The 13,938-nt window shown below is 38.7% G+C and overlaps 1 protein-coding gene across 4 annotated transcripts in view; it reads right to left on the reverse strand.

The window, feature by feature from the left end:
• LOC131432822 (slit homolog 1 protein) overlaps positions 1 to 13,938 on the reverse strand; it is a 465,006-nt gene that overhangs the window by 76,101 nt on the left and 374,967 nt on the right. For all 4 annotated transcript variants that reach the window (XM_058599361.1, XM_058599360.1, XM_058599358.1 and 1 more), the window contains 2 exons: positions 11,886 to 11,991; positions 11,749 to 11,830 (listed from right to left, as the gene is read on the reverse strand). In XM_058599361.1, the coding sequence (XP_058455344.1) occupies positions 11,749 to 11,830; positions 11,886 to 11,991 (188 nt within the window). The remainder of the gene's footprint in view (positions 1 to 11,748; positions 11,831 to 11,885; positions 11,992 to 13,938) is intronic.

Raw genomic sequence — 13,938 nt, forward strand, 5'->3', positions numbered from 1 at the left:
TTCACCACTTTTCGGAACATTTTTCTCGAACGATTTGTTGTACAGTAGCAGATATTTTGTTCTCTTCCTCAGAACGCGTGCTGATTGGCTGGTGTTGACATGGGTCAAATGAGACAGGTTTTTCAATAGTGTACTATTGAAATACTTCAATGCTTTTGCTATACACGTTTAAGTTGAAAAATTTCGATTCTATTGATAGTTAGATTATATAAATCCTATCACAGATCACTGAGCTATGAGCTTTAAAAATATGAGCAAGCAAACGCGCCTTATGGATTATCCCCTTTGATACTCGTTTATACCAAACATTTCAGAAAAGTTTAATTTTGAATGATTTGAGATTATGTCACACAACTGATAATTTTATCATAAAATTGTGATCATATTTCCTATGGCGTGTAGCAAAATTTATGTTGACACGTTAGAAACAACAAGAGATATTCACGATCAAAAACTTATCACTCTCTCAGAGGGTAAATTTTGAAAAGGCGCCCCATAGTAAAGTAAGTCGTATTCACAAAAAAAGCTTAATTTCTTAGTCTAATAATAGAATATCACTCTTTATATAGTCTTGAGAAAGGCTGACTACTTGTTAGTCTTCAAAAAGACTGTTAGTGATTCAGGTAGCCTTGAAAAAGACTGAAACCTTGAACCAATACAACTCTAGGTAGCCAGAAAAAATTTTCCAGGAGCCAAGAGCTATTCTCGTGCTGTGGGACCGAATGTTCAACCCAGACGAAGCATTCCAATTTACTACAACCACTTAACTGACTATTTTGAAAGCGAACAAGACTAGCCGAAGAGCCTTAGCATTCAATGTGTTAAGTTTGACTCTTGACCTTGATTGCAAGGTTTGATTAGTAATTTGAGAAATAGAACTGAGAAAGGGAAACTAATTGAGATCGACAGTTTTTGATGGAATTGGGTTCGGCTCTGCTCATCTGCAGTCTTGTTACTCCATCGTAGCTGATGTTTGTAGCGATGAACTGGTGTAGCGATGAACCGGCGGAAAGGGCCAGGTGAATAACTGTTTGATACTGGTAAAGATATCATGTTCGATTCCTGATGTGATTAAGGATCTTCCCGGCTAGGAAATTTTCTTGTTTAACCCTGGATAGTGAATCCGAAATATTTGTATGTTATTTTGATGTCACTTCGATTAAAGTGTATTAAGTAAAGTTCATGGGAAATTCCACAGTGTGGTTTAGAAGTACCATTCGCTCTTTTTTTCATAAGTATTTCATGGGAAGAGGCAAAACCAAGCAATTTATGAAGTTTCTCAGAAAAATATCGGATAAGACATTCATAATCTTCCAACCCATCAATCATTCTCCTCTTCGTCCGACTTGAAATGAGACTTTTACTTCAGGGAGAAAAATAGAAAGCTCAATACGAAATACTTTGAAGTCGGAAATCATCACCATCACTGAAGGCATAGATTGTTGTTTCTTCCGTTCTAGGAAAAAATTTTTCGAAAACTCCCAAAATGGACGCTTGTCGTTCTAGACAATCCTCCATTTAGGGAATTTTCGAAGAATTTTCTTCTATGCCGCTACAACCAAATTCAGGAAGAATATAGTAAATATTGTTAGACGGCATAGGATCAACGGAAGGGAAGTCCGTCCGATGTCTTTTATTTTTACATTCAGATTCTATAAGATCGTCAATGTTATTAGAAAAATTTAGAATAACGTATTGAGATTTCTTCCATATTGAATAATTTTTAGCCGTTGGCTTGTTGCCTTTCCGGTTGGATGCGGTGCAAGCTCCCGGCCGAGCGGTGGCGGAAGAGGAATAACGAAGAAGGATGTTTCTTTCAGTTCTATACGGAGTAACACTCTCCAATTCGGTTTCTCTTTTATGTCATTGTATTGATTCATCCACGTATTTGAGATTAATATCACGAACTTCACCTTTTTTTTGAGTTTCAACTATTCACAACACTTCATGGTGAACTCGTCGGATATATGTCTCCACATTTACTTGTTTACATTAATAAAAGAAGTTATTCTTCAACACGTACTTTTGTTGTCATATATTATCAACACTACCCTAACACGAACAATGGTTGTGTCTAACTATTTTTCTTTTGCATGTGAATATCAAACCTGCACATGAAACTATTAAATCTTCACTCATTACAGCAATCTTTCACTCAATTCTTTAGGTGCCTTCCGAAATCTATTATATCCCATTATAAACAATATTTCTTACTTGATTTTGATGTCACTTGATACTCAAGTCTAACAATGCACACATGTTCCTATAGCTACTGTATTATACTCCGAACTGAACTGAACTAGCTACTAACTTGTCTACGGGCCGACGCCCGAGACTAACGGATATTTTCCGCGCACTCTGAGACTGAACTGACTCGAACTCTTCCCAACTATGGGTTTTTAAGCTCCTAGCATTTTCTTTCGGGTGAAGCCCGAAGATTTTAGTACAAGCCGAGCTTGTGATTTCAAGTAGGAAGTTCATCCGATTTTCTCCCGAAGTTCTACCGACAGCCGGAACCACTGTCGCTAGGCCAGAGGCAGTGCCCGTAAAAAAATATAACTTTGTTTTTACAACATTTCCGCGCTGACTAATGCCCGGAACTGTCTATGGTTTTATAACAATAGCTTTTTGTTTTACAACATTGCTACGCTTATTAATGCCCGGAACTGTCTATGATTTTATAACAAAATTTCTTAAACATCGTGGCGCTGACTAATGCTCAAAAATGTGCACGCTTCAATAACAAATTTTATACTTGAAGGTTGCAGCTACGCTGATATGAGAGTTTCCTTCACAATTTCCTACTTTTTCTACAATACTAGCAAATTCGAAGGAAAATTTGCTAAGGGCGCTGCAGCGGTTTTCTGAAGAATATAAATTAACTAGGCTAAATTAGTCCTCGATTAGACTCCTAGTTTGGATAAGTCTTGATAAAGACTGATTTTAAATGGCTAGCATCAAATAAACCTGATTAATTTCTTAGTCTAATAATAGAATATCACTCTTTATATAGTGTTGAGAAAGGCTGACTAATTGTTGGTCTTCAATAAGACTGTTAGTGATTCAGGTAGCCTTGAAAAAGACTGAAGCCTTGAACCAATACAACTCTAGGTAGCCAGAAAAAAATTTCCAGGAGCCAAGAGCTATTCTCGTGCTGTAGGAACGAATGATCAAACCGTACGAAGCATTCCAATTTACTACAACCACTTAAGGTGAAATGTAGCGTCATAAAATGCGCGCAAAATTTTATCCGCTTCAGTTGAACGAACCGTCGCACAAAGCGTACCAAGAAAAACGGCCACATAGAAACAAGAACTTTTTTCAATGATTGAGCGCAGTGGGTTTACCTCTCGTTATATTGGCTTGTAAAAAAGACGGGAAGTAATGGATTTTAGAATTCTTCACACTTTGAATATATGCTGATTCAATCATCATTGTTAGTGATTACTCTTACACTAGAGCTATATATCATGAGTAATTATGAATGATTAACATGAGGTGAAATGTATATGTATTGACTAACTTGCTAACCATGTATATGCCTGATTTTAGTAGCAAGCATCGATTCTCCTTCAAAAGAACGGTTGAAGACAAGAGAACATTCAAGTATTTTCGATATCTTTGCCAGTCGTTCACCAGGCCCTTCCCGCCGATGAGATAGAATTTACGTAAAAGTATTCACCATTGACTTTTTTTCGGAAGCGACTTTCAGAATTGTATAGCATGATGAGCCTAGAAATGTCTGTTTCAACGATAACGAACCGAAGACCAAACAGCCTCTGGCCTCCGGTGCCAGAAATCATCAATAGTTTAATAATTTCTTAGATTACATTATTGGAATACATTCCAATTATAACTAATAGCTCATCATACCATGCAGTTAAAATTATTTAGTGAATCTTTTCTCAAGCACATATTTGGGGCACGAAATTGAATATAAAGTTATTTCGTAGTTCCTTATTATTCAAAATCAAGCGTTGATTCATTGTATTCATAATAATTGAAAAACCAATGAATTCCAATAAGTTTTCCATGCTGACTGGCTCGAAGCTGGCCCTCAATGTTTATCACATTGTTTGTATAAATGACAGCTACTTAGAAAAAAAAACGATTTCTTACAATACTCATTTTATTGTATTCAAGTCGTTTTTATGTCAACACAAAACCCAATGCTGCATAAATTTGCGTCATTATTTTATATCTATTTTTTGCTCACGATATAATGCCACCGTGCCCACCGTGCATTTCTCACACCACCTCAATACGAAACAGCAGCGCGCAAGCAATAAAAAAAATGCAGAAAAGTTTATGAAAACTTTTTCAATTTTCGGTTGTTTACGCTAAAATTTTATAATTTTGAGTTGCATTTTCAGATTCTTTGTGAAATTCTGCTACAAATACTACTTTTCAGTTCAAAAATCATCCCCGGGGACGGAACAGTGACCGTTTATACATTTCAAAAACCAATTACGACTCGGCAAAGCAAAATTTCAAAATTCTAAGAATACTTAGTTATGATAAATTTGATTTCGAAAACTTAAGTGTTTTTGGTTTTTCGAAAATCGGTCTAGTTTTTGAATAATTGATAAAAAACGCGATTTTCGCTTTCCGCTACATTTCACCTTAACTGACTATTTTGAAAGCGAACAAGACTAGCCGAAGAGCCTTAGCATTCAATGTGTTAAGTTTGACTCTTGACCTTGATTGCAAGGTTTGATTAGTAATTTGAGAAATGGATTCGGGAAACTAATTGGGATCGACAGTTTTTGATGGAATTGGGTTCGGCTCTGCTCATCCGCAGTCTTGTTACTCCATCGTAGCTGATGTTTGTAGAGATGAACTGGTGCGGCGGGAAGGGCCAGGTGAAATAATGTTTGATACTGGTAAAGATATCATGTTCGATTCCTGTGTGATTAAGGATCTTCCCGGGTAGGAATTTTTCTTGTTTAACCCTGGATAGTGAATCCGAAATATTTGAATGTTATTTTGATGTCAGTCGGGGTGTGAGGTGGATCCATCATCATCACAAACTCATTATATTGCACATTCGATGATGAATTTGCCTAAGGCGTTGATTTGATCTAACCGTGTTCTCCAGTTTCGTAGTTTTGTTGCCATTGCTTCAAAAATGACGATCAGTTGTTCAGCAGAGAATAAGTCACCAGAGCCATCCTTTGTACAGGGTAAATTTTGAAAAGGCGCCCCATAGTATAGTATTCACGACAATAAGTTATTGTAAATAACCCTGCACCGTGTGGAGCCTAGTGTCTGATGATGGTCCCCTTATATTCATCGCAGGGAAAGTGTCGAGCCAGACAGATATAGTGTGAGGTTTTACATGTGCCAGCAAAACGTTGGTGAATCAGTAGCCATTGTTTCTTTCTGCCGCTGAAGAACGATTACAATGCCGCCTAGAGGGCAGTCAAAGCATCGTAGAGTCGGCCGCTGGAGATCGTCGCTAGAAGACAACGCATCAAAAATCATAAGCGGATACCACTTTGTCCTTTTTCTTAAAATTATAGATAGTTAAACTATATAAAATGAAAGACTTAAGTAAATGGTTCGTTCTTATTGTGCATATAAATTAGGTTTTTTCCATGTATAAGAATTGTTTCTTTTCCGATATTTTCTTAAATGCAAGGGAAGTAAGTTAGCATTTCTCCCGGGAAAAATCATCCCGAGCCGAACAGGTCAGAAAAAAAGGTAAGAAAGTGAAGCTTAATCTAGTCTTAATAAGAGAATCAAAAGTGACACGCTTGCGCAAAAGAAAGTTACAGTTTCAAAATCAAATGGCTATCACTTCTAGTTCCAGAGATTTAATGTAACCCAAAATCTGCCCATTTTATTATCTGCTCAATTTTCACGGCAACTACTCTTGGGGTTGTATAAAATCCACTAAAAAATCTAGCGTTTGTATGAAATCCACTGTTGAGTCTGTCATCAAGTTCGAAGATCTAATAGCTGACACGACTTCGGAAATTTGAAGCATAAGTGATGTAACTAACATACTACATTTTTTACCTTTCCCTCTGCTAGTAAAACCAACTTTTGATTGGAGCCCCGGAAATAATAGTAACATATAACTTTTCGACTCAGCTGAATAAGATTGAGAAATGTGTGAGTGCTCCTCTCAAAATAAAAGTTATATCCGCTCAATTGTCTTGGCGATGGCGTAACCGATTCCAACAACTCCAGGTTCACTTGAAAGTTGCATTAAGATTGAATATCAAATGGCTGATGTAGAGTGGAATAACCGGCATATCGAACTTTTTTGCATTTCTCGTATGAAAAGGTCAAATTTGCTAGGATTGCTAAGTGTCATATACCATTCGATTCAGTTTGTCGAGTTGAGCAATGCCAGTGAGTGAGTATGTGAGACAAGATCCGATGACGAGAAGGAATCATTTTACGCGCAGCTGGAACGAATCTACGACGGCCATCCACGGCGGGATGTAAAACTCGTCTTCGGCGACATGAATGCTCAGGTAGGCCGGGAGGCAATGTACAGGCTCGTGATCGGGCTTGAGAGCCTGCACCTATAGAGTAAAGGTAGTTCATAGCATCTTCTTCCCCCGCAAAGATATCCACAATGCCTTCTGGATATCATTTGATCAACGCAGAGGCGGCAAGTTCCATGAAATATTGGGGGGGACAAAAATTACAGATAATTGAACTTTGCAATATATAAAGTATTTTTATAGAGGAGCCGGAGAGGTAGAAAAAGCAAATAAAAAGCAACCAAGTAAAAATCACAAACATTTCCCCTACTACTCCAGTAATAACCAATAATCGAAAGTGGTTTCACATTGTAGTATATTAGTTTAAAAATTTTAGTCACATTGTTAAGAAATATGAAGGATTTCCCCCCTGCTCCTCGATTGATGCTGAGAATAAACTTCACCCACAAATTCGACACTAACATCCGCCCGAATCTCCCCATCCATCGTCTGTCCACCATCTTCATTGGAACTAACAAGATCTTTCTGCTGTCACTAAATTTTCTGCTTACCCCTCCCACGTTTTTCACCATCTCGATGTCAACTAATTAGATCTTCATCGTTTTTAGTCATTTTGTTCCCATATCCCCTTTTACTCTGTTCTCCGTAATATTTACTTCTCTATATTTTTATTTTCATTTTCTTCCGTAACATCATCATCATCATTGCCCACGGACGGCAGCTGTATTCTATGAAAAGAACGGGCCACCCGCCTGGTATTCGTTGTCTGGGGTTGTTCCCCGCGAATCCACAAGGACAGAAAAAAGCGGCCAACATAGATACTTACCAACGTGTTACATTCAATACGCCAGCCGGTGCCGATCGCCAGCTGAAGGCTGGATCTGCCAAAGTTATTACATTATCTAAATATACTATCCTAGTTTTAAGTTATTTGTTAATTAAAATTAGAAAAAGCCCTTGGCATCTTAGAGCTTAAGCAGTGTGCCTTAATACATTATATATTTGAATAAAAAGGCGGGTGGGTAATGTCAGAGACATAACTGGATGTCGTGAATACGAAAACAACTGACATGTTCCTTAACACTTCCGAATATCAATTGTATGAATTATGCACGCATTCCTCTTTTTCACATTTTTCGCAAAAACAAAGAAAGCTTCACTTGATCTCGATTACTGTGAATTTCACACAGCGAAAAGTGCACAAATCTAAGCAAACTGTTCTTGATTTGCAGTAAACTGAGGATATTTCCCTACGATTTGCGAACAACAAATCCTAATAGTTCTTTAGAAAAATTTTAGAGCCATTAGAACGGCTGATATTGTGCAATGCTCTCCACCGTTGTTTTTTTCCCAATGCTAATGACTGGCAGCTGTGACGTAATCGCTCTTGTCGAAAGCGTGCAGACGACACAAAACACATCTGCTCGCAGTGGCGATTGAATCCAAACTGATTGAATTTTTGTTAAGAGATTTCCTTTTATGTGATTTCGTTTGTAGCTTTCTCACTAATGGGCGGTCCTAACGGCTATAAAAAAAGCCGCATTCAGAATTTTATTGTCGATTATTTCATTTCGGATTTGCATAATTTATTGAAAGAAACTATCAATATGCTGAAGGGACTCGTTTCTAGCATTCAAAAAGGTCAAATTGCGTAATTCTCTACGACATTAAACTCTAAAACATTTTTTGCAAAAAAAGGCTTCACTTGATCTCGATTACTGTGAATTTCACACAGCGAAAAGTGCACAAATCTATGCAAACTGTTCTTGATTTGCCGTAAACTGAGGATATTTCCCTACGATTTGCGAACAACAAATCCTAATAGTTCTTTAGAAAAATTTTAGAGCCATTAGAACGGCTGATATTGTGCAATGCTCTCGCCTTATGAATTATCCTTTTTGATACTCGTTTATACCAAACATTTAAGAAAAGTTTAATTTTGAATTATTTGAGACTATGTCACAAAACTGAAAATTTTATCATAAAATTGTGATCATATTTCCATGTCGGCATGTCGCAAGAATTATGTTGATTCATTAGATACAACAAAAGATATTCACGATCAAAAACTTATCACTCTCTCAGAGGGTAAATTTTGAAAAGGCACCCCTTAGTAAAGTAAGTCGTATTCACGACAAAAATGGGTTGGATAGAGGTACAGTAAAGTAAATTCCGCATAATTCTTTAGGAGTATTATTATGGTTTTAAGAAGAACCGAATAGAAGTCTGGAATAGAGAACTGGACCCTGAGTTCAAGACCTAAATTTAGATCCAATAACAGAATCAGAATCCAGTTTCAGTCGCTGCTGGTTCTCGCCTTGATGGCCAGCAAGCGAATGCGAGATGCGACCGGAGCGTTTGAGGTTTTAACCACGCAGAAGGTGCATTCTCTCTCGCTGCTGGTTGAAAGTTTAACTCCTGCTGCTGTTGCTGGTTAAGGTCCTCTCGCCTCGATGGCCAGCAAGCGAATGAGAGATGCGACCTGAGCGTTTGAGGCTTTTAACCACGCAGAAGGTGCATTATCTCTCGCTGCTGGTTGAAAGCTTAACTCCCGCTGCTGCTGCTGGTTAAGGTCCTCTCGCCTCGATGGCCAGCAAGCGAATGAGAGATGCGACCTGAGCGTTTGAGGCTTTTAACCACGCAGAAGGTGCATTCTCCGTCGCTGCTGGTTAACTCTCGCTGCTGCTGCTGATAAAGGTCCTCTCGCCTCGATGGCCAGCAAGCGAATGAGAGATGCGACCTGAGCGTTTGAGGTTTTTAACCACGCAGAAGGCGCATTCTCTCTCGCTGCTGGTTGAAAGTTTAACTCCCGCTGCTGCTGCTGGTTAAGGTCCTCTCGCCTCGATGACCAGCAAGCGAATGAGAGATGCGACCTGAGCGTTTGAGGCTTTTAACCACGCAGAAGGTGCATTCTCTCTCGCTGCTGGTTGAAAGTTTAACTCCCGCTGCTGCTGCTGGTTAAGGTCCTCTCGCCTCGATGGCCAGCAAGCGAATGAGAGATGCGACCTGAGCGTTTGAGGCTTTTAACCACGCAGAAGGTGCATTCTCCGTCGCTGCTGTTGCTGGTTAAGGTCCTCTCGCCTCGATGGCCAGCAAGCGAATGAGATGCGACCTGAGCGTTTGAGGCTTTTAACCACGCAGAAGGTGCATTCTCTCTCGCTGCTGGTTGAAAGTTTAACTCCCTCTGCTGCTGCTGGTTGATGATTCCACTCCCACGACGTCTGCTTCCATCGAACGCACGAAAAGAAATGATCGATTTTCGACCACGGTTCCCCTTTTATACGCATTCAGTTGAAGATATGTGCCTGACTACCTCAAAATCGTCGTCCTTGCGCGAAAAACCCAAGCGAAAGTAAAGAGTTTTCCGCGTTGTTTTCAAATTTTAAGAAAACTTTATTTTTGACTTGTTTGTGGTTATCGCACACTGTTCAAAATATTATCCTGAATTCCTGATCATATTTTTGATGAAATGGTGAAAGAATTATGTTGCTACCATTAATACAAGTCGAGATATTCGCGATTAAGTTCTGCCCATTCTTCCATATGGCTAATTTTGAAAAGGCGCCCCATAGTAAAGTAAGTCGTATTGACGACAAAAAAAAAAGGTGGCAAAAGTGTTAGTGTCGCAGTGCCAACATTGATTCTGACCACTACCCTGTCGCGGTTTGTATGCGCCCAAAACTATCGACGGCGCACAACACTCGTCGCACAGGAACCCCGGGACTGAATCGCGAGCAGCTACGTAGCGTTCATACGGCAGTGAAATACGCGCAACAACAAGAGCAGCTTGGCGCGGCGACTTTTGAGGATCGTGGCGACTTTTGAAGAGGTGATCGACAGGTGGATGTAGTACTATGACGAGCATCTGAATTTCAAAGCACAAGATACAGAGAACGAAACAGGAATTATTCTTGGTGCACGCTCAGCCGATGACAGATTTTCAGCCCCTGATCTGTCAGAGATAAGTGAGGAGATCGGCAAGCTGAGGAACAACAAAGCCGCGGACAATGACCAGTTGACAGGCGAGCTGCTCAAACATGGAGGAGAGGCACTGGCTAGAGTGCTGGACTGGATGATTTCTAAGATTTTGGAGGAGAAGATTCTATCAAAGGAATGATGGAGGGAGTGGTATGTCCCATCTACAAAAAGGGTGATAAGATACATTGTTGCCCTTACCGCGCAATCACATTGCTGCACGCCACCTACAAAATACTCTCCCAAATCTTTTGCCTTTGTCTATCACAAATAGCTAAGGAATTCGTAGGGCCGTACCAAGCGAGACTTACTAGAGTCCGTGCCACTACTGATCACATGTTCGCTATTAGACAAGTGCTCCAGAAGTGTCGTGAATACAACGCACCCACGCATCACCTATTCATTGACTTCAAAGCGGCATACGACACAAACGATCTAGAAAGGTTGTGGCTGATCATACGGTTTTCCGGATACACTGACGCGATTGGTCAAAGCAACGATGGAAAGAGTGATGTGCTATGTCCGAGTATCTGGGACGCTCTCGAGTCCCTTCGATTCTCGGAGAGCGCTACGGCAAAGTCATAGACACTCTTGTATCTTGTTCAGTATTTGGAAGGTCTGGTTTGAAGAGTGAGAATCGACACGAGTGGCACGATCATCCGAACGTCAGTACAGCTTTTTGAAATCGCTGAAACTAGTGATATTTCGACACGTAAGCTTGAGAAGATGATGGAAACATAAATCGAACTGAACGCTTCAGCTAGGCGTATGGGACGGGCCATAAATGAATCAAAACCAAAATACATGAGAGGAAGAAGCTCTAGAGAAGAAACACAACGCCTTCCACTACGAATATTGATAGACGGTGACGATATCGAGGTGGTTAATGAGTTCGTGTATTTAGGCTTACTGGTGACCCCCGATAATGATACCAGCAGGGAAATTCAGAGGCGTATTTTGACAGGAAATTGTGCGTACTTTAAACTCAAAAAACTATTCGATCGAGTAAAAAACGCCAACACACGACATTGACCATCTACAAAACGCTCATTAGACCAGTTGTTGTCTATGGCCACGAGACCTGGACTATGTTGGCAGAGGACCAAAGGCAGCCGTGCCTTGAGTGGCTGACGACAAGCAGCCATGCACCAAGTTATGTGGGGACGTATTCTTGATACAGCAAAGGACACTCCAGGGCTATAGCTGTAAGGTAAGGTAAGGTGATGCTGCATAAAAGAAAAGAACTAGAAGAATACGCAGCAATTCAAAAGCACAATGACTTACCGTAAAACCATATACGTGCACGCGTACTTACCAGGGTTTTTGAGCCGACAGCTTTCGAATGGATCGCCAGTCATATAACTGGGGCAGCTGCAAACTGGAATATGACTTCTAACCTAAATTACATGAAGATCTGTAATACCGATACACCGTTATAGAACTGGGGTTTACCTCGCAGTTTGCATTTATACCACAAACACCTAAACATGGATTTACACAAAGCCCGTTTCTGCAACTTTGATCAGCTCTGCATTCACTGTGATCTAAACATTCCGACCTGAAACCAAATTTTATTCATTACATTTTTTGCCTTTCTCATATAGGAAGGTTATGCAATCACTATGAAAAACGACTTTTGAACCGAGGCCCGGATGGTCGAGTGGCATATACCATTCGACTCAGTTCATCGAGTACGAAAACTGTCTGTATGTGTGTATGTGTGTAACATTTTTTTGCACTCACTTTTCTCGAAGATGGCCGAATTCCATAAAATTAAATTCAAATGAAAGGTTTTGTAACCCCACATAAAAATACAGAATTTTATTCTAATCCGACTTTCGGTTCCGGAATTTCAGGGTGATATGTGCAAAAAAATGAAAATAAGTGCACTAACTTTTCTCAGAGACGGCTGAACCGATTCTCACAAACTTAGATTCAAATGAAAGTTTTAATTGCCCATTCAAAGTTCCTGAATTTTATTTTGATTCGACTTCCGGTTCCGGAATAACAGGGTGATTAGTGAAAAAAATCCTAATCCAAACTAATTTATTACAAAAAAATTTCTAAACTGGTCTGAAAACTACACAAATTGGTAGCCATTATCAGTAGGCAACTAAACAAACCGATTTCGGCGATCCTGGTTCCCGGTCTCCAGTTCCGGAAGTACCGGATATATTGGTCATATATTCCAAAATGGATCCCACTCACTTTTCTCAGTGATGGTTTGACCGATTACCACAATTTTAAATGTAACCTCAAGAGTTCCACAAGGTTCTCATCTCGGCCCTCTCTTATTCATTCTATTTGTTAACAATATATCTCTTATTTTAAAACACATTTTATGCCGATGACATGAAGCTCTTTCTAGAAATAAAAACTGATGTAGATAAGGTGGTATTTCAAGATGAAGTGTAAACGTTCCATGTCTGGTGTAACAAAAGCCTTTTGAAACTGAACGTCAATAAATGTACAATAATAGCTTTCAGTAGGCAACAAAACAAACCAGATATCACAATTACACTAGGCGATCAAACAGTAGAAAGATGTATCAGAATTAGAGATCTAGGAGTAATTTTAGATAAAAAGTTGACTTTCATCGATCACTATAATACGATAATAGGCAGAGCTAATAACATGCTTGCGTTTATAAAACAATAATAATAATTTTCGCGATCCTATAATTTTCGCGATCCTTACCCGATTAAAACATATATTGCCTCCGTAAGGTCTATACTTGAATATTGTAGCATTGTTTGGTCTCCATTATCAATCACACACACACACACACACACGCGCGCGCACATATATATATATATATATATATATATATATATATATATATATATATATATATATATATATATATATATATATATATATATATATATATATATATATATATATATATATATATATATATATATATATATATATATATATATATATATATATATATATATATGTTTATATATATATATATATATATATATATATATATATATATATATATATATATATATATATATATATATATATATAGAATTAGTTCAAAAGCAATTCCTATTATTTGCACTCCGTAAGTTAGGTTGGGCAAGATTTCCCCTACCATCATATAAAGATCGTTGCATGCTCATTGACATCCACACGCTAGAAGAGCGTCGAGAACAATTAATGGTTTCATTCATACATAACATCGTTACACATCGGGTTGATTCATGTGGACCTCTGTCTAAGCTTAATTTTTATATACCTTCCCGACTATTACGAAACCGAGCTATATTCTATATAAGTCAACTTATAATAAGCATTGCTGAGCAATTGACTTTACAATGACGACAGCCCAGCTCAAACATTTTTTTTAAATAACTATTTATTGGAATATGAGTTAAAATTAAATTATTAAGATTTAAATTGAGTGTTCAGCAACAAGCGGTGACTTTTCAGCCCTATTATATATCATTTGCTTCCGCAATTCAGAGATTTTTGTGTAGGGAAAATTCTAAAC

Source organism: Malaya genurostris, chromosome 2 (genome assembly GCF_030247185.1).
Source record: "Malaya genurostris strain Urasoe2022 chromosome 2, Malgen_1.1, whole genome shotgun sequence".
In the NCBI taxonomy this organism is placed as follows: domain Eukaryota; kingdom Metazoa; phylum Arthropoda; class Insecta; order Diptera; family Culicidae; genus Malaya; species Malaya genurostris.